Source organism: Eschrichtius robustus, chromosome 5 (genome assembly GCF_028021215.1).
Source record: "Eschrichtius robustus isolate mEscRob2 chromosome 5, mEscRob2.pri, whole genome shotgun sequence".
Lineage (NCBI taxonomy): Eukaryota > Metazoa > Chordata > Mammalia > Artiodactyla > Eschrichtiidae > Eschrichtius > Eschrichtius robustus.
In genome coordinates this window covers 3,133,831-3,159,827 of record NC_090828.1, presented here as the reverse complement: position 1 = coordinate 3,159,827, position 25,997 = coordinate 3,133,831, and the positions used below count along the sequence as shown (strand labels likewise).

The following is a 25,997-nucleotide window of genomic DNA, read 5'->3' as shown; positions in this document are numbered from 1 at the left end:
CAAACAGCTGGTTTTAAAACTTTGGGCAATTTTATTCAGTGTTAAAACCATAACGTTTCCTCTCTTTCCAATGAAAGAAACCACATCAGGCTCTTTTTTAAAAAAAAATCTTAAGTGTCATTCTCCTCTACTTAGAAATGAAACTGGTTTCCAGATTCACGCAGACAGCTTGACCAGCCTCGTCCCAGTTGCAGGAACGACCGCAAAGAGAGCAGCCAGGCTCTGGGCTCCCCCAGGGCAGGAGAACAAGGGCAGCGGGGTGCGGGTGTCTGTTTCCGAGGAGCAGAGGTCCCGCCCTCGGGAGGCAGACAGTGGCTCACAGAGAGGTGGGAGCTGCCGCCCAGGGACCAGCCCAGAGCCAGGCCGGTCAAGGCCACAGGGCAGGCCCTGCAGCCAGCCCAGGGCAGGGCTGCGCACAGACGGTGCGGGCTAGAGTGTGACCCCTGAGGCCGAAGGGCAGGGTGGCCGCTCCGGCCGGGCGGGGGCAGGTGGCTGCCGGATGTGCGCAGCCCAGAGGAGGGGGCAGCAGCAGGAGGCCGACCCGAGCGTCAGGGAGGGACCCCCTCACAGGAGGACTGTGGCCTGAGCACACGTCCCTCGGAGCCCATTCCAACCAGGCCCTCGGCCTCTGACCCTCCACCCACCCCGCGCACTAACTCAGGGGCTGGTGGGCCCCTGCTTCCCTGACCTTCCAGGGACTCGGGAGCTACCCAGCTCCCTTAGATCAGATCTCTCCAGTGCCCACGTCAGCCCATGGCTTTCTGTCGCGAGCACCCAGGCGCCCTGAGATGCGCGTTCATCTTCGTTCGCTGTAAACCAGCCCTTCCAGAGCAGGAGGGGAGCCCGCCGCGCTTCCTGACCCTCTTTGGGATGGTCCGAGGCACCATGCTTCGCTCCCACGCAGAATGTCCACTGATAAACTGGGCATCACCATCTGGTTCACCTGACAAATATTAACATGCAGAGGCGCTGGGTACCAGGGAGGACATCCGTGTGAGTCAGAAAGAGTGGGCGAGGAGAGGACAGCAAAGCGGTTCTGAGAAAGGAAAGAACCGTCCGCCCGCCCTAAACAAGGCACTAGATGCAGAGGTGGCAGGGGTGGGGGGGTGCTGGGACCTTAGGGAGGAGGACGGGCGACATTTGAGCCTGAGCTTTGCCAGGAAGGGTGGTCCAGGTGGGGAGCGCAGAGCGGATGCCAGGAGCGGTGAGGGCGGGGGGGGGGGGGGGGGGGGGAACACGGAGGGGCGACCGGCCTTCAGAGTGAGGCTGCAGCTCCCCCGTGCGTCTGTGTCTAAGCCTCCCCGAGCTACCTGCGGCCCCTGGTGCTTCCTCTCCCCGCAGGTGGGCTTCCTCGGGGTGTCTTGAGAGGGCAGGGGTGGGGAGCAGCCCCTTCCCCGCGGCTGGCCCTCGGGTGCACGTGCCGTGCCGTGTGGACCCTGAGGTGGGCCACACCCGGGCTGCTGGGAAGCAGCGTGAACTCAGGGGCTTTCAGAGGCTCCCGCGTCTCCCTCCCCGGCCCCCTGAGCGCCCCGGGAGCCTCACTCCTTCACCCCCAGCCGGGCGCCCCTTCCCAGGGTGTCGAGGGCGGGTCCTCTCCTGGGGGCTCCTCCGAAGGGCTTTCCCTCTTGCCAGCCTTTCATCTTCCCCGTTCCCCCCGCTCCCGTTACTCCCGGCTTCTCGAGCTACAAACCCCGGGGGTCCTCCCCATCTGACCGGCTTCCAGGCACCCAGCCTGCCTGTCCAGGCCTGGGGGACGGTGGGACCCTCCAGGCGGCGGGTTCGGGAGGAGGCACCTCAGCGCGCAGGCAGGTGCAGCCCGAGGCTGCTTCCAGCTTGGGCCGCTGGCCTCACCTCCACTTCCGTGTGCCGTGGGTTCCCTGCGTTCGGGGTTTTATTTGTAACTAATCACAGAGTTGTACTTTTACTGCTATGAAATGTCACTTTGTTAGCTTGGCCCCCCTGCCGAGATGTGTCCAGCCTGCAGTCTGTCACTGAAATTAGGTAAAAGGGCTCGTTAGCCTCCCACCCCGTCACGTGTCGGGGGACGGACGTGGAATCCAGGGGCGCGGGGCCGTCACGGGGATCCTGGAGAGGCGCGTGGAGCCCCCGCCATCGCGTCCCCCGGGACAGCAGAGAGGCCTCGTCGTGGCTCCCTCCGACCGCAGCCCTCCCCGACCCCAAGCCTCCGACCCTGCCCGGACCCGGCGTGCTTGTCACTGGCCACCAGTCCCCGCCGTGCTGAGAACCAGCGGTGCTGGGAGGGGACGGCTCTTGCGCACTTTGGCCCGGCGTCCAGGGGCACAGGCTCTGGCAGGAGGTGAGTGCCCTGCAGAGGCCCCGGGCCCCCCCCCCCCCCCCGCCAGCCGCCTCGCCTCAGGCTCTTGGCGGGGCGGGGACAGAGCACCGTCCTCCTGCCTGCGAGGGGCTCCTGTGCCCGGCCTGCCCTCCTGGCCCCCAGGGGCAGCCTGCCCTTCGCTTCTGATTAAGGCAGCCCGTCGGCTCTGTTACCTGTCACCAGCACCAGTGTCCACCTGCTCCTCCCCAAGTCCACAGGCTTCCTCTGAGAGCCCGTCCGCCCCTCCGCCCCGGCCGGGCCTTCAGCTTCCCGTTCGGCTCTCCGTTCTGCCCACCGTGGGCCGCTCAGAGCCCCGTCTGTGGTGTGTGAACTCCTTCATCTACCCTAGTGTCCACCTGCCCAGCCGCTCAGCCATCCACCCACCCACCCATTTACCCATCCATCCATCCACCTACCTACCCATCCCCCCACCTCGTCCCCCCATGCACTAACTCTTGAGCCCCCAGAGTCACACACTAGAATGGCTCTTCCCACCCCTGCCGTCACCACCTCTCTGACCACCCCCCACCTTCCTCACCTACCCCCTCCCCGAGATCTGCAGCAGAGGACAGGTCAGGCCTTCTGCCCCACTTCCTGCTTCCGGCCTGGTCCCGAGCCTCGCGGCCTGGGAGTTGGCTGAGTGCAGGCCCCGAAGGAGGCAAGGCTACTTCAGTCTAGTCTACACCGCTTCCAATGCTCGGACCTTGGGCCTGTTTCTGAGCCCCGAATCCCCAGTTCCCACCTGTAAGTCTATGATCACCATAGGACCCCACCCCAGGGTAGTCGTAAAGAGCTTTGAGCAGCGCCCGAATATTCTAGGGACTGGAGTACCAGCTCCTCTGCATTTCACTCTGGGAAGACAGAGGCCGAGGGGGAGGAGTCCGAGGGGTCAGGGGCTCCCACCTGAGCGCACACCCCTACCAGGCCTGAGCGCCTCAAGTGGCAGCTCGCCATCCACCCATGTCCCCGAGTCCAAGAATTCCCAGCGCAGCCCTTCCTCCCAGGGATTTGGAAGGGCCTGCCGGTGGGGCTGGGCGGGTGGGTACCCTGCAGGCAGAGGAAGCAGCAGGGCCTGGGGGACGGTTGGGTGCCTGCAGGCAGAGCCCAAGCAGGGAATGCAAGGACCCCGACCCCACCCCAAAGAGCGGCAAGGTGGACAGTGGACGTTCAGCCTGAAGAGGGCAGAGGGAGGAGGCCTGGTGGGGGGAGGACCCAGGGGAGAAGCTTCCTCACCTGCCTGGCATGCACGGGAGCCAGTCTTGGGCTTGGGGGAAATGAGTGAATTTTGCTTTGTGCAGGGCACTGCTCGACCATTTGTAATTTCTGACTGTACCTTCATCAAGGCGGGAGGGTGGAAACATTTCACATGACCGTTTGTCTGCTGGGTGGTTTCTAACTGCTGAACGTCCACACACAGAGGATGTGAGCTGGGTGCTGGGTGCTGCGGCCCAGCCCACACGAGCCGGAGGAAGAGGGGCGGGCGGCGGGCTCCAGGACCCTGTGCCGCTGGCCCTCCCTGGGGCGGGCGGATTCCTCCTCCTCACTCCCGGGCAGAGGCCTCGTGGCCTCGCGGGTGATGAACCAGGGTCCGGTCCCAGCAAGCTGTTCTCGCGGCCGCAGTTTCCATGTCTGTGAAGTGCAGGCCTTGGGAACCATGTCGGGAATGGTGTGAGAGTCAGACCCTGTGCCCGGGACAAGAGGCAGTGCGGACCCCATTCTGTCTCTGTCGCCCAGGGAGACATCGTCATCAGACCCGCTATTAGCAGGCAGGGCCTTTGCTGGGCCCCGAAACAACTGATGAAGAAATGATCCAGTTGGAGCCTAGACGCCCCCTCTGGGGATCACGGGGACCCCAGGGCATCCTGGTGGCCTCAGAGTCAGACGGGGCTCCCCGGAGGGCCCTGGGCTGGGAGCCCCGAGGGCTGTGGGCTGTGGACAGAAGAGTCCCTGACCCGCAGTGGGGGCAGGCGGGCCCGGCGAGGCCGGAGGGTGACCGTCGTCTGGGGGCTGTCGTTGCAGCGAGCCACCTCTTCATGGCCACCGCCTGCCAGGACGCCACCTTCAGCACCCTCCTCCACGAGCTCTGCCTCGCCCAGTTCCAGGTGGACATGGAGGCCGTCGGGAGGCCGCTGTGGTGCGACTGGGGCAAGACCATCGGGTGAGTCCGCGTCTCCGGCGTGTGGGGCGTGTCGGGGGGCGGGGCCGCGGGCGCCGGGGGGCGGGGCCGCGGGCCCCGTGAGAGGGTTTCCCGCAAGGCCACGGTTGCGGTGCTTCACCGAAGTCCAGGGTGTGGATGCGCCACGGGCCGGGACCAGGGTGAGGGCGAAGAAGGGCGCCCCTGCCACGTGAGCGTGGACGGCGGGGTGGAGGAGGCCTGAGCGCGGCGACCTGGCGTCACGGTGGGGGGCGGGCGCCAGCGTGGCAGGCGGCGGGGGGGTTCCCTTTGGACCTTGTCCGGTCTGAGAGGCCGGTAGCCGGGAGCAAGTTCTAGCGGCCGGGCCGAGTCCCTGTGACAGGAGCCCCCGAGGGCAGGGCTGTACCCGCAGCTTCCCTCCATCCCCGTGGTCTGGCCGGGGCTGTCCTTCCTGCCTGCTCGGGGCTCGGCGCTTCCTGGAACCGTGGGCGGCCCAGCTCGAGCTGAGCCCCTTCGCCTTCCTGACTCAGTCCTTCTGCCAAGACGTCCTTCTTCCTGCCCCACAGGGCTCATCCCTGGCCTCTCGGCCCCTCAGCAGGGTCGGCGTCTCTCCCCGCCCAGGCCCGGTCCCTTCCGTCTAATGGAGCAAAGATCAGAACTTGGCATGTCTGCAGTCGCTATCCCAGGTTGTGTTTCTGCTTCAGCGTTCAGGGCCCGGGGGCATCTGAGGGCTCCAGTGGGCGAGTAAAGGCAAAGAGAAATACCCGCCAGATGCCGAGATCACAGGTGGGCGGCCGACCCTGCCAGGCAAGCAGGGTCCGCAGCGTGTCTGCGGGTTTCCAGCCTGGGCTCCCATGTCCTCCGTACAAAGACCTGCACCTCGGTTTACAGCACAGCGCAGGACACACAGGAGCTGGGCGCGGAGATGCTTGCTTCCTGCCCCTGCAATTAACGTGGAGCCGGCGCGGCCGTCCAGGGTCTGAGCAGAGGCTGAGTGGGAGCCGGGCCAGGTGGGGTCTCCTCACCCTCCTCCTTCTCCGCTGCCTCTTCCCAGACTTCAGGGTCTCCTTTTCTGAGCTGAGAAATCAATCATGAGTTAGAAATCAAAGGGGGGCGGGGGGGGGGGCAGGATGTTAAAAATCAGCAGAGCCTGTTCTTTAGGCTAATTGGCTTTCTGCCTCTGCTGAGTGATTTGTGTTTAAATTAAAGAGTGCACATTATTATGATGCAGAGAAGACACACGAGGGTCCCTGGGGAACAACACTCCGCTCCCCCGCCCCCCGACCCCGACCCCAGTTCTGTGCAAGTGATTTGTGTAGACAGATTCCAAACAGGTGGCCTCGCAGAAGAGGTAACGCAATTGGCAAGTGACGTTCTGAACGAAGCAGTGGTGACATGTTGCTAGAAACGAAGCCACCGCAGACGGTTTCCAACTCTGCTTAGAGTGCAAACAGGAGTAATTATCACCCGGGCCCCAGAGTTTGCCATCATCGGAGCTGAGCCAAGTGTGCTGATACAGCTGAAAATAGAAGCCGGGGGGTGGAGGTGAGGTTGCTAGGACATTTCTTTATTTAAAAAGAAAATCAAGATACTTGTGGGAGGGAGAAGCAGAAGTCCTCATCATAAGAGCACCTCAGCAAATCAGCTGGGGCCAGCCAGCCCCGGGCTCTGTGGTCAGCAGAATAACAGCCCGTGGAGATGAGCGCATCCTAATCCTGGGAACCTAATCCTAATCCTGGAACCTGGGAGTAGGCTACAGTACATGGTGAAGGGGAGGTAAATCGCACATGGAACCGAGGGTGCTGACCAGGTGACCCTGAGATGGGGGGATTATATGGACCATCTGGGTGGGTCCCCACCATCCCAAGGGTCCTTAAATTGTCCCAGCTTTGGCAGTTACAGCACCTTCAAATTGGCTTTTGCGTTCTTTTGACATCCCCCCCCCTCACCCCGCATCCTCTTGGGGGCAGTCCCTTACTTTCTGGCACCATGAGATTCTCCAGGCTTATTCTGTGCATTCTCTGCCCCAGCCCTGGAATCAGCCATTTTTCCAAGGAGCCCCGGTTCCTTTGATTAAAGAATGATGCTCAGAAACCAAGGTAAACATACACATGTATTCCTACCAGGGATTTATTTAGACGTGACCAATGGGACCACCCAAGCGCAAGAAGAAAAATAACACGGGAGAACCCCCCTTTAACCTTGGTGTAGGGAAAGGCTATATATAACGATATTTATTTCAAGGAACTGGCTTGCAATCATGGGTGTGACAAATTCAAATCTGTAGAGCAGGCCGAGGCTGGAGACTCTTGGGCGGAGCCAAGGCTGCAGCCTTGAGGCAGAATTTCTTAACTTGCTCTTAAGGCCTCTCAGCTGGAGGCTGAAGCCCACCCACATGATCAGGGAGGATCTCTCTACTTAAAGCCAACTAGTTGTAGAGGTGAACCACATCTCAGAACTGCCCCAGCAACACCTAGGTTGGTGTTTGGTTGAGTAACCGGGAACTAAAGCCTGGGCAGGTTGGTGCAGAGAGCTGCCCATCACGCTGGGGCTCTGAGTCAGAGCTGTCCTCAAAGGTAGCTTCTGAGAAGTGTCATTTCCCCACACCGCATTTCTCCATCCTTTTCACCCCATTCCCACCCACTCCCTGTGGGTACCAGTCGCATTAGCTTCCGGTTTTTCCTTCTTGTATTCCTTTGTACAAATGGGCAGGTGGACGTATATTTTTTCTCATATCCTCTTCTTTCTTTTTTTTTCTGATTTATTTTATTTTTTAATTTTTATTTATTTATGGCTGTGTTGGGTCTTCGCTTCTGTGCGAGGGCTCTCTCCAGTTGTGGCCAGCGGGGGCCACTCTTCATCGCGGTCCGTGGGCCCCTCACTATCGCGGCCTCTCCCGTTGTGGAGCACAGGCTCCAGACGCGCAGGCTCAGTAATTGTGGCTCATGGGCCCAGTTGCTCCGCGGCGTGTGGGATCTGCCCAGACCAGGGCTTGAACCCGCGTTCCCTGCACCGGCAGGCAGACTCTCAACCACTGCGCCACCAGGGAAGCCCATATCCTCTTCTTTCTTACATGAAGTATTGGGTTGGCCAAAAAGTGCCTTCGGTTTTTAAGTAAAAATAAAAGACACATTTTTCATTTTCACCAAGAACTTGATTGAACAACGTATTCACCCTTTTGTTCCACTACCTTCTGCCATTTTTCAGGCAACTTCATAATTCTGTCTTCCCAAAACTTTTTATCTTTTTGAGCAAAGAACTGTTCCAGGTGTCTTTTACAGTCTTCCAGGGAATTGACATTTTTTCCATTAAGAGAATTTTGTAAAGACCTAAATAAATGGAAATCTGAAGGTGCAATGTCTGGTAAATATGCCGGATGAATTAGAACTTCCCAGCCAAACTGTAACAGTTTTTGCCTGGTCATCAGATAAACATGAGATCTTGCGTTAATCCTGATGGAAGATTATGCATTTACTGTTGACTAACTCTGGATGCTTTTCGTTGAGTGCTGCTTCTAGTCGGTCTAATTGGGAGCAGTACTTGTTGGAATCAATCGTTTGGTTTTCCAGAAGAAGCTCATAATAGAGGACTCCCTTCCAATCCCACCATATACACAGCATCACCTTCCTTGGATGAAGACCGGCCTTTGGTGTGGTGGGTGGTGGTTCATTTCGCTTGCCCCACGATCTCTTCCGTTCCATATTATTATACAGTATCCACTTTTCATCGCCCGTCTCAATTTGTTTTAAAAACAACGTTTTCATTACATTTAAGCAGAGACTCGCATGCGGAAATACGGTCAAGAAGGTTTTTTTCACTTAACTTATGTGGAACCCAAACATCAAAGCGATGAACATAACCAAGCTGGTGCAAATGATTTTCAACGCATGATTTGGATATTTCGAGTATGTCGGCTATCTCCCGCGTGGCATAACGTTGATTGTTCTCAATGTTTCAATTTGATCGCTGTCAACTTCAACTTGTCTACCCGACCGTGAAGCATCGTCCAGCGAGAAATCTCCAGCACGAAACTTCGCAAACCACTTCTGACACGTTCGATCAGTCACAGCAGCTTCTCCATACACTGCACCAATTTTTTGTGCGTTTCAGTTGCATTTTTACCTTTCTTGAAATAATAAAGCATAATAAGCCGAAAATGTTGCTTTTTTCTTCCATCTTCAATATTAAAATGGCTACACAAAAATTCACCAATTTTGACATCTTTTTTTAAATGCACACTGATATGACAGCTGTCACCTACAATCTAACAAAATTGTTTCCAATGATGTTAAAGACAGCTAAGTGCTACTAGAGCCATTTACAGAAAAAAACCAAAAGAACCTTTTGGCCAACCTAATATACTATACAGTACTACAGATATTCCTATACTATACTATTCCATAGATTGTCTTATACTGTACTGCACTGTACTATGCTATAGGTAGTCTTTTACTATAGATATTCTTCTACTACACTATGCTATCAATACTCTTATGCTGTACTATACCATAATATAGATATACTATACTATAGATATCTTTATACCATACTGTACGATAATATACTATAGATATTCTCATACTATACTATAAATATAGTATACTATACTATAGATACTCATACTATACTATAGATATTCTTATACTACACTATAGATATTCTTTTTGCACTTGGGGTTTTCTTTTTTCACTGAGCAGTATATCCTGGAAATCAGTCCTTATCAGTGCACAGAGAATGTTCCCATTCATTTTTACAGCTGGATAATACTCCACCATGCATAGTGTTTCCTTCGCTTTCCTATGAAGAGGCATTTAGGTTTTCTCAGTAGTTTCCAATTTCAGATAGTGTTGAAGTGAATGACCTTGTGCAGATGCATTTTCGTATTGTTGGAGCTGTATCTTCAGAGTCAACGGTAAGAGCACACGTGGTTTTATTAAGTACTGCCCATTGCTCTCCTGAGGGTGCACCAGTTTGCACCCCGCCAGCAGTGGAGGGCCCGTTTCCCCAAGCCTCGCCAGCAGACTGTCATCAGACGTTGAATGTTCCCCGTTGGATGAATGAGAACTGGTGTCTCAGTGGAGTGTTAATTTGCAGTGTCCAGTTACAAGTGAATCTGAACATCTTTCCTACGTTTAAGGGCCATCCTCAAATCTTTTTTGTGAGTTGTTTGTTCATGTCTTTTCCCATCTTCTATCAAGACCATTTCTGGTCCTTTTAAAGAGTTCTTTATAAGTCAGAACAGAGAGTAGCCCTTTGTGTGTGATACATGTTAGATATTTTCTCCTAGTTTGTTAGTTGTCTTTTGACTTGTTTTCAGCATTTTTGGTGCCGCGTAATATTTTTTTAAAGTAGTCACATGAGAGTTGATCTTTTATCACCCCTGGATCTGAGTCATAGTTGGAAAGCCTTTCCCTATACCAAGATTCAAGAGGAATCCACCCATGTTTTCTTCTCGAGCTCATATATGGTTTCAGTGGCAACGTCTAAACCCCTGGTCTACCTGGAGTTAATTGTGGTTTGTGGTGTGAATTATGAAGCAAATTTTGTCTTCTTCCAGATGAGCTGCCCAGTTGTCCTGTTTATTAATGAACCCATCTTTGCCCCCAGTGATTTGAGATGCCACTTTGTCCTTTACTAAGTTTCCCTGTGCATTTTGCTCATACTTTTATAAATGGTCCCTTTTCAAGCCTTCCCCATATTACATCTACAACATTAATTTCATTAATATTGCATCTACAACATTAATTTCTCCTCCAGAACCATCAATGGGTGCTCACTGCCTACTGAATGCTTACTTAGTTGTCACTTCCCTCAGTCCAAGAAAAGAGTTTATTATGATAGCTCACATTTACTGAGCACTTACTATGAGCGGGGCATCGTGCTGAGCCCTGAACGTTCACTATCTCATTTAAGTAGGCAGCGACTCAGGAAGAGGCAGAACTGTTGTAATTCCCACTGTGGCTGCCCGGGGTCACAGCTAGTAAGGAAGGTCTCTTTGAGTCAAAGTCCCAGCTCTTGACACTCCCCAAGGGCACGAGGTGGCCGCTTCCTGAATCTCAGGGGCAGTGTGGGGATGCTCTTTGTGTAAGTGTGGCCCCCGGGAGGTGGATGCTGGCCTTCGGTGGCCACCTCTGCCCCCGCCAACTCCCCGGGAGGTGGATGCTGGCCTTCGGTGGCCATCTCTGCCCCCGCCAACTCCCCGGGAGGTGGATGCTGGCCTTCGGTGGCCACCTCTGCCCCCGCCAACATCCAGTGGGCCTGGTGAAGTTCCCTTGCATTGGATAATGATGCCGAAAGCTTGGCCTCTGTGCACAGGTGCCAAATAGAATCTCGGAGACAAGAGTTTTGGGTGAAGTAGAAAAGAATAGCTTTATTGCTTTGCCAGGCAGAGGGGGACACAGCAGGCTCCTGCCCTCAAACACTGTGTGTCCCAACCCGGGAGGATTTGGTGAGGAGTTTTATAGCAATAGTTCAAGGGTGGGGTTGCTGGTAAGATTAGGGTGTGCGCAGGGCCTGCGCACCTTTAATCTGGTCTCACGGTAATCTCTTGATGAGCTTCTCTGGTTCCTTTCATCTGGCCTCAGTTGGTCTTCTCTGGAATGAAGAATGCCAACATCTTCCATTTGTTGGGTTTTAGTTCTGTGGAAGAGCTCAAAGATATTGTTATGTGGATCCCTTGAGGAGGAACCAGGCCCCTGCCCCAAGGCTGCACTATTGTTTCCTGGCTGCTCCTCCCTTGTCTCTGCGTCCCCTCCCTTTCCTGATTAGCAACTGTTCGAATCTGCCCTCTGGAACTCAGGGAAGGTCATGGGGGCTGGAGTCTATTCCCTACAAACAAGAAACAGGGGACACAGAAAGGCTTCCGTGCCCAGGAGCCCCACAGGGTCCTGCTCAGTTTCAATACCAAGCCTGGTGCTCGAGCCAAGGGCAGACTTTCCAGGGTCTCCTGGAACAGTGGAGGTCTGGGGGGTCTTGGGGGTGGACAAACTTGTCCAAAGGATTGGGTGGAAGGAGAAAAGAAGAGGGACCCAGAGAGAAGGCTAGGCATAGTGAGGGTGTAAGCAGGAGGGCCATCACCATGACCAGAGCACAGTGTCCAGCGGGAGAGCAGGGACCCAAGGTGGGGGACCAGCAGGCAGAGAGCCAGACAGCGGGCTGGCTCAGGGAGTCCTCCTGGAGCTGGAGGACTACAAGCCAGGTGGGCGTCTGGCAAAGGGCACGGGTGTTGGGAAGGACCCCTGTCCAAGCCAAGTGCAGGTAAGGCCTGTGGGTGAGGCAAAGGCCACAGCCCCGCAAGCAGCACCGGGCAGTTGTTGGGGTCTGGGGTTCAGGGCCAGGCTGCAGCTGAGGGTGGGAAGCCCCTAAAGCAGGCGCACCTAGGGCCAGAGCCACCTGGTGCCTGCCGCCTGAGGTCAGGGCGGCTCTGATCTGGCAGAGGGAACCTTCTGGGCTCTCCCGAAATCAGAAAAGACTCCAGTTCAAAACAGCTGCAAGTCAGAGGAGATCACCTTCGCACTAAGTGACACAGACACACGCGAGCCAGACAGTCTTCCATAGGACGCACACTCCAGAACACTTGGGGATAAAGTCCACCATGGGTACGTCGGGGCCTGCCCCTGCTGGCCGGCTCTCAGCAGTGCTGTGCACCGCTGCTCACGGATAGGAATTCCTCGAGGGAAAGCAAAGGGCTGATGACTTGTTCTAACAGGAGGACAGTGGACATTCTTGAGTGACCTGCCCTGGCATGTGGGCCTGCTCCGTTTTTGCATTTCAAGGTTTGTAACAGTTAGAGCTCACCCTGGGACCATAGCTACGCAGCAAGATTCTGTGTTTGAGCCAATGCAGGCACCTCTCTCCAGCAGCCCTGGACCGGGACCCCTGCCTCCTCCGTCGTGAGAATGGCCCGGGGGTTACTCCTGAGTCCTCCCGTGTTTGAGGATGCTTTGGGGGGCCTCAGATTCCGCAGGTGTCTGAGCCATCCCCGCTCTGGGTCCCCGCAGGGCCAGTGAGCCCAGCAGGGCAGGCTCCCCCTGTGCGCCAGACCAAGTCCACCGTGTCCCAGAGGTCAGCTCGTTAAAGTGCAGCCCTGGTTCACTAACGGAAATTTAACATGATTTAACATATTAACTGGGAACGTAATCTAATTGGGGAAGCTATAGAGGATGTGGGGAAATTTGTCATCAGAAACTCTCATTCCCAGAGACCTTCCTGTTGGTGTTGTTTGGGGAGGGAGAGGAATCTGGAACGTGCAGAACTCAACCAGAAAAGGGCTGGTTTTAAAGTGACTGCATATCGATTTTCTCCCCCAGACAAGAAATGCCGGGTGGATTTAGGAGACCAGGGGGCAGCCCTGCTCGCCCACTTCCAGCACAGCTTCAGGCTCTAAGGTGTCACCTGGGCCGGGGAAGGTATCAAAGGTGGTCAGAGGTGGCCCAGGGGCACGGGGCACCGCCTTCCGAGCTGGTCATCAGAGAACCCAACTTCACCTTCATCCCAGTCTCTCTGCCCCAAAGCCTCCAGGTTTGTAAACCCTGACCGTGTCCGCCTCGGCGCACGGCGGCTTCGGGGTCCAAGGGACCCGGGTCCCCGTGGCCTGCTCCCGGGAACCCCTCCCTGCCACGCTGGCCCCGTGCTGGGCCGTGAGAGCCCTCCAGCCTGGCCTGAGCCGCGGCCCAGCTATGAGGCTGGGTCTCTGGCCTGCGAGCGGAGGAGCTGCCCAGTGAGTTAAGTGAAGGACCCAGAAGCAGGGTGCAGAGGGCTTGCGGAGCTGCTCCTGCAACCGTGGGCTCCAAGCCTAGCCCTCCGGTTCCAGGTACCTGTTGGTTTAGGCCTGGTGCGCTGACCCACCGCAGGGTCTTTCCTGGGCCTGCCGTGATCCCGGCCTGCTGTTGGAGCAAAGGACCTTCTTTGTGTGTCCCGTGAAAAGAGTCAAGTCAGGAATTTCTTCCCAGCTCAGCAGCAGCATTGGAACAGCTGCTTTGGTTTTGATACCAACGGGAACTGAGAGCAGGCATCTTGCTTAACCACGGACGTCTCTCTGGGGCAGCGGCCGTCACCCTCCTGGGGTTCCTGCTGTGCTCGGCCCATCCCGCCCGGGGCTCAGGGGGGCCCACGCCCAGGGTGCTGGGCAAGCCTCTCACCGGAGCCCTGCAGGACGCCTGGCCTGGAGGCCGGCCCACCTGCGTGCCCCCTCACAGCCGGGGAGCTTTCGGAGCTGGGCCCGGGGCCCTCGTGGGTTGTCTGTCAAGGATCTGCCCTGATACTCGCCCGTGCTCGGGCCACATGCTCGTCGGGATGACCTGGCACAGACGCCCCTCCCACACCCTCTACCCACCTGCATGCGGGGGACCCTCCAGGTGTCCCACAGCACAGCCGCCCCCTCAAGCCCAGGAGTGCGGACAGCTGGCGGCCGATCTTGGACCTCTGGGGGCCTTTGGGGAGGGACCGTGCCAGGAGCACCCCCCAAATCGCCCTGGGAAGCCAAGCCAGCTCTGCTCAGCCCTCCGTCCGTCCCCTGGCCCGGCCTCAGCTGGGGCTTCTGCCCTCGGGGAAGAGGTGGAGGCACGGCTTTCCAGAAGGCGGGCCGAGGACGGGGCCGCGGGCCTCCCCAGCCCTTCCCGGACTCTTTGCTTCTTCATTTCACTTCCCGCTGGCTCTTCGGGTGCGTGGAAGTGGGCAGGTGACGCCGCTACTTGGCTGCTGCCTGTGGGCCGTGGGGCAGGAGACCCCGGGCTCCCCGCAGCCACCCCGCGTGCGTCAGGCCCCAGCTGTGACAAGGAGGCAGCACATGCTCAGGATTGCTGGGCGGGCAGAAGAAAGGGGCGCCCTTTGCCCCACGCTCTCCAAGGCGGCTTCCTGAAGCCCGCACCCAGATGGCATCACGACAGAGCCTTCGGGAATGCCAGCTCACGGGGGAGGAGTGCGCCGTGCGCCCTGAGACCCTGCAGCGCCAGCACGGGCCTGTTGCTGGCCGGCCGGGGGCTCTCAGGAGGCCTGCCAGGCCCCTCCGCCCGGGCCGGGGAGCTCAGCCGCAGCTGGCCTGGGGGACAGATCCAGGGCTGGGGCGACGGGACCGATGTCGGGGGCGAGGCATGCTGGAGAAGGCAAGCAGGCGCCGTCTGGGGCTTCGTGCACCCGAGCTGGGCTCCTGGAGGTGAGGGTGAGGGGCGGGAGGGTCTCAGAAAGCTCCCAGACGGTGCGCCTGCAGGCCCACAACCGAGGAGCCCGAAGCTGGGGAGGAGGGCCCTGGCCCTCACCGTCCACGCCCGCCCGGGGCTGCCGCGTCGACCTCAGCTTCCCTTCCTCTCCACTGCTCCCCTGGGAGAGGACGAACGCATGTCCCCAGGTGCAGGGCTAACCGACTGCTGGGCCCTGGCACCCGGCCTGCCATGACGTCTTTTTCCATCAAACCATTAACCGCCCTGTTTCACAATCTCCACAGCTGGGGTATCAAATCAGGCCAGTGTCAGAACATATAAGGTCAGAAGCAGATGACACTCAGCAGATCCCGGCCTGAGCGGAAGGACAGGCAGACGGAACTCATCCGGTGACGGGGCCTCCCCGCTCTGCACCTTCATCCCCGCCTCCCACAGGATACACTGCTGCACGCCCTTCCCCACAGCCTGGGAAACCCAGAACCGTCCAGGCAGATGGGACTTCTCTGTCCGGGGAGCTGCGCACACGCGGAAGGGGGCAGGGCGGGCTCGTGATGGGAGATGAGGCCGGGGTGTGCGCTGGTGGGCAGGGGAGGCTGGGCGGGGGGATCCTAGCAGATGTCCCTTCGTAATGCTGTCTTTACCCCAGCGCTCACCCTGCGCACCAGAGCCCCCACCCCAAGCCCGGTGACAGGGTCTCCCAGGACCCATCCACTCATGAGTCATCCAGGTGGTGGTCCTCTCCCAAGCACGCTCCGCGTCCTCTGTGGGAGGGGTCCAGGAGCCGAGGCACAGCACAGCAGCCCACACCCCAGGCATCTTTGGAGGTCACCTTTCTCCCCAGGCGTCGTACAGGACTTAAGCCCTGGACACGTACGCGCAGGGTGCCCTGCAGGACACTCTCGGGACAGGCCTTAGGTCTGAGAGCCCTCTTCTGCAGCTCCTTGTCTTAGAAATGGAGACCCCACTTTGTTAAAAACACGCTCCTTTGGGGTAGCAGAGAAGGCGAGTTGACCCTCACTGCCAGGGCAGGGGAGGCAGCCTAGGTCAATGGCAGGAAGGCCAAATTAACATGTCCTGATATTTCCAATCCTACTTGTGTTGAGCCATTTCCAGGGTTTTGATTTTATAAATGATGCTGCTATAAGAACTTTTGTACGCGGAGCCTTACTTTTTTGACTAATTTCTTCAAGAATTCTTGCACGTGGGCTTGCTACAACACATGACATGAACATTCTGTGGTTCTTGATAGGTTTGGCCCGGTTGCCCTTTTAAAGAATTTCACTTATTTACATTACCAGCAACGTATGGGAAAATATGTATTTCCTCATAGGTTCCTGAGTATTGAGTTTGTAGAGACTATCTTTGCAGGTTTAAATGAGATTTCCTTTTTGGTTTCAATTTGCCCATCTTTGGCTCTTAGGAGGATTGAGCTATTCTCCCTCAGTTGTTTGCAATTTGCTTTTTCTCAAACGCAGATTATCTGACCTTAACCTTTGCTATTTATACTTGAGTCATTGGGGGTATTTTTAATTTGCTTTTACAAACTCTTGACTATGGTAGAGATTAGCTCTCTGTCATTTTGTTCTAAATATCTTCTCTTCATGTTTCATTTGTGTTTATCCTGGTGATGTTTATTTTCTATGTTTTAGTTAGTTATTCGGTTAACATGTGTGCCCCTACTCTCTCCTCAGAGCTCTGTGATTTTGGCGGGGTCCTATCTGTTCCACAAATTCAGTTGAGTCACGTGGCCACAACATTATGTTCTGTTTCTATTTAGTTGTTCTGTATTTTGAAATAATGTTTATCTTCTTAACACAGTTACATTAAGGCATGAATTAAAATTTATATCCTTCCTATCTCGATTATCCTAACATAATTTGTTAAATAGTTTTTCCTACCTCAATTGTTCAGTTCTTCTTAGTTTAACACATTTAATACATTGTTGTACACATTAGAGTCTATTTCAGTTAATTTTTACCTATGTTTTGGGGCCATATTCCACCACTTAAATTATCATGGCTTTTTGATATTTTCTACAATTTAGAAGAGCTCCTCTGAAACTAGTGTGTTCATTTTTGTTATATTTCACATTGTGTTGTGCTCTCTTTGATATATTTTCCACCTATTTTTCTGAAAGAACTGGAGAACCATTTTGCCAAATTCCATAAAAAGTCCTATTGAGATCCTAATTGAGACAGCCAGTATCAATCAGTCAACTCAGGAAGCATCACCTGTTTGCAAGAGTCCTTCCCATGGGGAGCCCTGCAGGCCCCCAGACGTCCTGAGGATTGGCAGCTGGCCTAGTTGGATTGACCACTTGTTACCTTTGGGTGCTGTCTTTTAGCAATTAGTACAAAAAGCAAGCGTGGGGGAAAAAAAGTGTGGAGCTCCGATAGGACCCACCTGGGCATGAATCCTGCTGATTCTGTCACTGCTTAAACTCTCTGTGGGCCTCTGTTTTCTCCCCAGTGAAAATAGTATAATAGCATTTTCTTTTTCTTTATTTTTTTTGGCTGCGCCGCGCGGCACGCGGGATCTCAGTTCCCCTACCAGGGATGGAACCGGCGCCCCCTGCAATGGAAGCGTGGAGTCCTAACCACTGGACCTCCGGGGAAGTCCCATAATGGCATTTTCTTGATTGACAGTTCCTGATTTCCCTCTGTTCGAGTTTCCTTAATCGGGTTTTAGGATTAGACTCCTATTTGCCTAATGGAATATATGTGTTTAGCTGACGATTGGGGTCAAGGGTAGGAAATAATTGATGTGCCCCGAGAACTATTTGTTCCTCGGAAGGTTGAATGAATTCATCATCGAAGCCATCAGCTCTGGGTGGTTTGGGGAGTTCCTTTCTCCAGTTTCTTCCTCCACTATGGATTAATTTTGGCTGTTTCTTATTTCCTCTTTGTATTTCAGCTATATTTATTTGGGCCATATCCTCCAGATTTCTCACTAAAACACAATGATGTGTAGTATCCCCTTAAATGTTTACTATCCTCTATATCCAAGTTTTGTTTTATCTTCATGTTTCTCTCCCCCGTTTTTCCTTTGGGTAGATGCCACCTCACTCATCAAAGGGAAATCAGGAGACCCACTTTCTCATTAATTGTGCCCATTTTTATAGTCTTTAGAGAATAGGCTAGGTTTTATGTAACAATGTCTTTTTTAAATTTTTGGCATTAACTCAGCATTCATTCTCGCCTCTTTTAAAAAATATATACTTCTTTCCTAAGATATCATTTAGATGCTTAGTTCATCATTTTTTCTCACTTTTTTTAACATAATAAGAGCATTTAAACCTGTGATGTTTCTTCCTAAGGACCTCCTTCATCACTTTCTGTAGATTTTGATATGTCCGTTTTTCCATCCTTTTTTCTTAATAGACAGGCATTATCTTCTTAACATTCTTCTTCAGACAGCTTTTTCCTTTTTTTTTCTTTTTATAAAAAATTTTTATTGGATTATAGCTGATTCACAATGTTGTGTTAGTTTCAGGTGTACAGCAAAGTGAATCAGTTATACATATACATATATCCACTCCTTTTTAGATTCTTTTCCCATATAGGTCATTACAGAGTACTGAGTAGAGTTCCCTGTGCTGTACAGTAGGTCCTTATTAATTATCCATTTTATATATAGTAGTATGTAAGTGTCAATCCCAATCTCCCATTTATCCCTCCCCCCTCTTTCCCTCCTGGTAACCATAAGTTTGTTTTCTACATCTGTGACTGTATTTCTGTTTTGTAAATAAGTTCATTTGTGTCATTTTTTTAGATTCCACATATAAGCAATAGCATATGATATTTGTCTGTCTGACTTACTTCACTCAGTGTGACAATCTCTATGTCCATCCATGTTGCTGCAAATGGCATCATTTCATTCTTTTTTATGGCTGAGTAATGTTGCATTGCATATATATACCACATCTTCTTTATCCACTCTTCTGTCAATGGACATTTAGGTTGCTTCCATGCCTTGGCTATTGTATAAAGTGCTGCAATGAACACTGGGGTGCATGTATCTTTTCGAATTATAGTTTTTCCAGGTATAAGCCCAGGAGTGGGATTACTGGACTACATGGTAATTCTATATTTAGTTTTTTAAGGAACCTCCATACTGTTCTTCATAATGGTTGTATCAATTTACATTCCTGCCAACAGTGTAGGAGGGTTCCCTTTTCTCCACACCCTCTCCAGCATTTATTGTTTGTAGATTTTTTGATGATGGCCATTCTGACCTGTGTGATGTGATACCTCATTGCAGTTTTGATTTGCATTTCTCTAATAATTAGTGATGTTGAGCATCTTTTCATGTGCTTTTTTGGCCATCTGTGTGTCTTCTTTGGAGAAATGTCTGTTTAGATCTTCTGCCCATTTTTTGATTGGGTTGTTTGGTTTTTTTTTTGATATTGAGCTGAATGAGCTGTTTGTATACTTTGGACATTAAACCTTTGTGGGTCCCTTCGTTTGGAAATATTTTCTCCCATTGTGAGGGTTGTCTTTTTGTTTTGTTTACAGCTTTTTCTTTAGGCAAGTGTATTTTCTTTCTTTTTTTTTTGAATTTTATTTAATTTATTTTTTATACAGCAGGTTCTTATTAGTCATCTATTTTATACATATTAGTGTATACATGTCAATCCCAATCTCCCAATTCATCCCACCACCACCCCACCACCACTTTCCCCCCTTGGTGTCCATACGTTTGTTCTCTGCATCTGTGTCTCTATTTCTAGGCAAGTGTATTTTAATTCTCATATGTTTTATTTCTATTTGGTTCTTAATCTCTTCTTGATGTAGTGAGAGAACATAGCTCAAATCATTTCTGCTCTTGTATTTTTATTGAGATTTTCTTTGAGATCTGGTATATGATGACCTTCTGTGAACATACCATGAATACTCAAAAATGAAGCATGTTCTGTTCATTCTGTTTAATTCCCACCAAAACAATCATTAATTCTGTGTCGCTGTGTTATCCAGCCCTTTGTGTGTTTCTGAATTTTTTATGTGCTTGATGATGGAGTATTCGATTCTTCCATTCTAATCATATTGTTATTGTTTCTATTTTATTTTTCTAGCAGGTCTTATGTCTATATTTCACTCTGTTTTTATAACATTGAGATTCCATGTTATTATGCGCCCGTTATCAACCATGAAATATCATTATCTGTCTCCTCATCATACTTAATAGTTTTTGCTTTAATGATCTTTGGCTTCATATTAACATCAAAACCCTAGTATTCCAACTGCTTGAAGTTTACCAGTAGCTCTTCTCAGGCTTCCAGTCTAATTCTGTTTTTATTATCTCGCTTGCAGACAGCTTATTGCTGGCTTTTATTTTTTCCATCTGGAGAGCGACAAGGCTTGAAGCAAAGAAAATTACATCATATTTGTCCTTTTTGTTCTATTTTCAGGCACTCCATTTTTTGTTGCTGATTTCTTTCCTCTTCTCCCTATTGTTGAAACATGATGTATTTTCTTTTACCTTTTAAATGAGGTGGAAATATTGGCAAGCTATTTTTCACTCAACCAGCCATGAAATGTGAAACACAGATGTTCTTATTCCTGTATTGATTTTCTTACATTATCAAACAACATACTTTGGCTTCTACTTGATGAAAGAGCAGGAGTCTCTGGGGTTTTGGCTTCCTCCATATCTGTCTGTCTGTCTATCCATCTATCTACTTATCTATCTACCCCTCTATCCATCTATCCCTCTATCTACTTAGCTGTATCCATCTACCTACGTACCTACCTATTCTGTCTATCTATCTGTCTATCTATCTATCTATCTACCTATCTATCCCTCTATCTACTTATCTATCTACCCCTCTATCCATCTATCCCTCTATCCATGTATCCATCTATCCTTCTATCTGCTTATCTGTATCCATCTACCTACCTACCTACCTATTCTGTCTGTCTATCTATCTATCTATCTATCTATCTATCTATCTATCTATCTATCTATCTACCTATCTGTCTACCTATCTATCCATCTATCTACTTATCTATCTACCCCTCTATCCATCTATCCCTCTATCTACTTATCTGTATCCATTTACCTATCTATCCTATCTATCTATCTACCTCTGTCTACCTACCTACCTGTCTATCTATCCATCCTTCAGTCCATCTATCTGTCTATCTACCTATCTCTTCCTCTCTGCCTCTCCTCATTGATTTCAGCTAATGTTCTAAAACCTACTTCTTTCTCTCTGCCCTCTATTTCAGTTTTTTTTGTACTCTTTGTTGTTCTGACTTTTATCAGCAATAACTGTTGATCTGGCAGGGCTCTTGGTTCCTTATCTGTGCAAATAGACTGTTAACTCAAACATGGCTTATTATTTTAACATCATCATTCCCTTTCATATGCCTCTTTTCAATTCTGGCAACTATTTGAAGTAGATCCTAGAAATAAGCCATGTAATTAGTACATTCTCAGACCTCAGAAATTTCCAAGGAGCTTTTCGCTGGCTTTGTACTCGAGTGACAGCTTGACAGGATAATAAACCTACGATGAACAGCCTTGTTTTCTGAAGTTCACGTAGCTGTTGTCCCATTGTCTCTGGGTTTTCATTATGTTATCAGAGAAGGCAGAAGAGATTTTGGTTTGTCTTTTAAATATGAACTCCTTTTTTCGGGTGTGGTTGCTCATGGGTTGCTAGAACTATGGGACCAGGAAGAGATGGCAGAGGCATAGGGCAGGCATGCAGGACGTGTGCCTGGAGCCCCCGTGACTGTGTCAGGGCTGCCTGGGGGCAGCTCTCAAGACACATGTCCTCATACCCTGGCATCCAGGACCACTGGGGCCATGAGTCGATGGGCAGCACCAGTGCCTGACACCCCCTCTCCAGGTGGTCCCAGAGCAGGTGGGGGAGTTTTGAGACCTCCTCCCAGAAGCCAGGGGGGTCTACAGGGTCCCTGTGACACTTATTTCCATGTGTCTTCATCCTCCTGGTGCTCTGGGGCTGCTCATGGTCCAAGCTTGTGTCCCAGGGTGATCTGGGGTCACGAAGAAGCCCCTGAGGACGACTGGGAGCTTTGCCCTTGCTGGGGGTGACAGTGGCTTGCCCTTCTGCACGGGCATGTGTTCCCGGGGAGGTGGGACAGAGGGTCGCCAGGCCAGGGGGCCAGGGGTGGCCTGCTCCTACCCTACTTGGTTATGGTTCTTCTCCTTTAAAAAGTCAGGTGAGAGCACCTTGGTGCCGTGAAGGGGTTCAGAACCAGATATTTAATTCGGCTCAGCAGCCGTTGGCTGAGGACTGAGCAGGGGCTGGGGACTTGGGGGGGCAGGCTCTCTTTCCTGGAGCCACAGCCCTGTGGGTTTAGGCTTCGGGACCTGGACACACCTCCTCCCAGCCCCCTGGCTGCTGGGGAGCCCCTCACGTTCCCTCGGGGTGAACCCCAGCAGTAGGAAGGGATGGCCCCCAGCTCCAACCCCCCACTGGGTGTCAAGGCCGCCCTGCAGGGACCTGGTGAGAGGTCACCCTGCCAGCCGGCGTGGCCTTCTGCCCAGGGCGAGGATAGGACAAGAAGCTGTCAGGGTACAGAGAAGCCACAGCCACCGTCCCCTGTCCTGGTGGCACAGTGACCTGGCCTGGGATAGTGCCACCCTGCCCGGAGGTCATCTTCATGGGACCCTGGGGGATTCAGGCTGCCGTGCCGTGCCAGCGTGACCACTGATGCTTCTGTGCTTTCCTGGAAGCAGCCCAGGGTAGGGCGTTTCTTTGTGTTCCCCTCCCGCCAGCCTGGCGTCTGCACACCTGACCAGACAGGCGGGCCGTTTCACGTTTCCTGACAGCGTGTCCCATGCCAGGCCCATGCGGAGTTCCACGTGAATGTCCCACCTGCTGGCAGGTCTCAGTGGCTGCATCGAGTTAGGAGAGACCATGCTCCCTTCCTTCCCTCCTCCGTGCCCACTCGGGGCCGGGAGACAAATGGTGCTGGCCCTCGGGGGGCTTTCCTTCAGAGGCAGAGGCTCCTCCACAGCTGTGGGTCAGGGATGGCCAGCTACCCGTGTGCGGGGCGTGGTGGGCACCTCAGTGGGGGCTTCTTAGCCTCATGACTGCCTCCTACTGGGCGGGGGAGGGGGGACTCACCCCCCTTGCTGTGAGCCCGGGACCACTGTATCCGTTTAAAAGGTGGAAGCGCCGAGGCTCAGTACTCAAAGTCCACCACTGGTCGATGTTCCGTGGTGTAGAATGTTCCACGGCCCTTCCCCGACACTCAGTGTTGCCCTGAGCTCCGAACAAGGGGTTGCGGCAGGAGGGGCACAGAGGGAAGGGGGCCACCTGGACAGAGGCAGCAAGCTAGTGGGATATGTGGGTGGGTCCTTCAAGGCTTTGGGAAGCTCTCGGGGGTCCCAGGAGAATCCAGTGCCTCAGGGAGACAAAGGGCCTCTTGGGCAGGGCGGGCAGAGAGCACTGCTCCGCACAGCCCTGGTGGCAGGGCCGAGGGGGGATGGAGGAGAAAGCCCTACCCTCCAGCCGCCAGCGTTGCTTCACAAGGATAACGTCCCCGGGGGTTAGTATCCAAATATAGCGCCCGGCTGTCCTGCCTAATGCTGGCACCCGGACACGTGTGTTCACCCCTGTCCTGGTGAGGGCGGGAGCCCTGAGGCCCTGGCAGGCCCGGGTGCGGCCGGCCGGTGACTTCACCTTGCTAGACCCGGGTGTCTGCCCAGGGGTCTCAGGAGATCCCAGGGTTGCAGCGGGTCAGAGGGGGTCACGTGTGGCCGGGCCCACAGTGGGCATAGCCCCCAGGCTATGCAGAGCCCAGGCAGGATCACTCAGAGCCCAGGGCAGGATCACTGCGGGCTCAGTCTCGCCCCACCTGCCGGGCCTCGGAGGACACCCACTGAATTTCAAAACTGTGGCTTCGTCTCCATGAGCCTGGAGCCTGGTTCCTGCGGCGGCCTGTTCTCCGAGGAGGCATTGTGCCCCGCCGCCGGTGGAGAGCCTGGCTTGGCAGCTCCCAGGCTGTGCCTGGTGCCAGAGCGAGCTGCATGCGAAGCCAGGGATGGATTTAGAAACCTCTCGCTTCCTGCCAGCCTGAGCAGAGGCGCCCAGATTCCTTCCTGCCCGGAGCGGGGCCCACAGAACAGGCGCAATGGAGGAGGCCAAGGAGGCCAGGCCTCGGGAGGGGGCGGGGTGGCCAGGATGCCCCCTCCTCAAGAGGGCTTCAGTGGGGAGCAGGGGACAGCGGCCTGCGTGGAGGAGCCAAGCAGAGCCGAGTCAGACCCCTGGGCCACCACCTCGCTGCCACCTGGGGCCAGTCACTCGGTCACCTCCCCAGCTCCCTGGTCTGTAAGGAGGGGAGCAGTTGTGAGGAGTCGCCACGTAAATAGCCGTAGTGTGTCCTGTCCTCTGGACAGCAGAGGGCCAGGCCTTTCACTGTCACGGGGGTGCGGCGTGTTGCCATCAGGGGTCACAGCCGGCTGCGGGGGGTATGTGGGCTGCGTACCCCAGCCTGAGCGGGTCCCCGTTCTGCATGCCCACAGCTCCCTCTTATTTACGGGGTGTCCATCGCCCAGGGGGGTGAGAACTGGGCCTGGCCTGTCCCAGGGCCCAGCGTGCACGTGCTCCCAGCAGGAGCCCAGAACCCCTTGTGGATGTCCGACCAGCCCCACAACTGCAGTAGGGCGTCTGGAGACACGGAAGGGTGAGCTCCACCCGCCCCGTCCGGGTACCTGCCTCGCTCGCGGTGTCTGCAGCCTTGGGTCCCTAGAACCCGATCTCCCAGCCCGGTGCCCGGCAGCCCCTTCGCGCCCTCTAGGCCTTCCTGCTCCTCCCCCGTGGGTGCGTCTCGCAGGCTGGGCCCGGCTGAGGAAGCCTGGGGGCCAGCAAGGAGCTGGTGCTCTGTCTGAAGACCCTGGAGAGGGAGCAGGTGCCGTGGCCTGACCAGGGCCAAGCTCAGGACACCAGGGCTGGGTCACGAGCTGCCCCGTGTGGTGGCAAAGCTCTGGGTTATCCACCAAACTCTGCTGAAATCTTCCAGAAACATAGGAAAACACTGGCGTCCTCAGTTGATAGCAGTTGCCTTGGTTGGGCGCTTCTCCCTACGGGGGTCGGGGAGCGGGGACCACTCCCACATGCATGGGTTCCCTGGCCTCCATCTCAGCCCTGGGCTGTCTGCCCAGATGGCGATACCACAGCTCAGAGACCCTGAGTCTCTTGCCCAAGGACACACAGCAGCTTCACAGGGCAGCGAGCCAAGGTAGAAGCTGAAATCCAGCTTGTGCTCCTCTGCCCAAGCCACGCGCCCTGCCTGGAGGAAGGGGCACCCTTCCCACTCCCCACAGGGTCCCACATGGCCCCTCCCACAGCCCAGCCCCATGTGACTGCCCTCACTGCTTCCAGGTGGCCCCGACCTACCGGTCTGGATGCCCAGCTGAAGAATCTGCTCAGGGCATTCCCCCGCTGCTTCCCCAAAATGCGCCTCCAGCTTACGGCGGCGTCCGAGGGCGGGTTGTGTGGCTGCCCTGGGAACACTGACTGCTCTGAACGTAGGGGCTGCAGCCTGTGCTTCTGAGAGGTGTGTGTTCTGGGGGCCTTGGACTCCCCACGGCAGACCCCCTATCCAAGCAGGAACCCCAGATGCCCCCAGGGCTCCTCCGCCCACATTGGGGCCCCAGGACAGCCCAGGCTGGAAGGGACGGTGACCCCCAACACCCCCTCCCTCCCAGCCCAGGCTCGGGGAGCAAGGGCTCCGAGCGGCTCCTGGAGCTGCAGACACAGCATCCGTTGACCATCGTGCACTGAGCCTTACGGCGCGCCTGTCCCGGGGCCCGGAGTACAGCAGGGAACTGAGCTCTGCCCTCCCTGAGGTCACAGTCCGGGGAGGACGGGCAGCAAATGGGCAGCTGCAGCATGTGCAGAGGGATGGGCGAGATACGGGGTGGGGGAGCCGCGGGGCGCAGAGGTGGCATTCAGGAGGCGTATCCCCAGAGTACTGGGTTGGAGGTTGGAGAAAGGGGATGTCCGCAGGCGGGGGGTGGGAGGACTGGGGGCAGCCGGCCGAGAGGACTCTCCCGCCTCCCGGCTGTAGAAGCAGGGCTGGGAGAACCACACCCCTCCGGAAGAGGAGGCGTGTGAAATCCGTTCGGCCTGAGGGTCAGGGAGCAGGTCATTCCTACGCGGGCCCTGAGAAGCAGCCGGAAGCAAGACCGTGTGAGAGGAGACAGGCTCGGACTCCTCTGTGTCTGCAAGGTGGGGGGCTCCTGGGGGGGCAGGTGGAGAAGGAATCGGTTCTAAGGGAAACGAGGACTGGGGTGAAGTGCCTTTGGGAGCCCTGGGTTCCCGAAGCCCCTCGGGGCCTGTCTGTACTGTGTAAGGGGGAACCCCCTCTGTGCAGCATGTCCCGAACTCCACTGACGC

At 54.4% G+C, this 25,997-nt stretch overlaps 1 protein-coding gene across 1 annotated transcript in view; it reads left to right on the top strand.

Annotated features, from left to right (window-relative positions):
* The first annotated feature begins 4,362 nt into the window (after nucleotides 1-4,362).
* Nucleotides 4,363-25,997, top strand: part of RAMP1 (receptor activity modifying protein 1) — a 34,432-nt gene continuing 12,797 nt past the window's right edge. Inside the window, exon 1 of the mRNA XM_068543712.1 lies at nucleotides 4,363-4,493. Within this exon, the coding sequence (XP_068399813.1) occupies nucleotides 4,369-4,493 (125 nt within the window). The 5' untranslated portion in view covers nucleotides 4,363-4,368. The remainder of the gene's footprint in view (nucleotides 4,494-25,997) is intronic.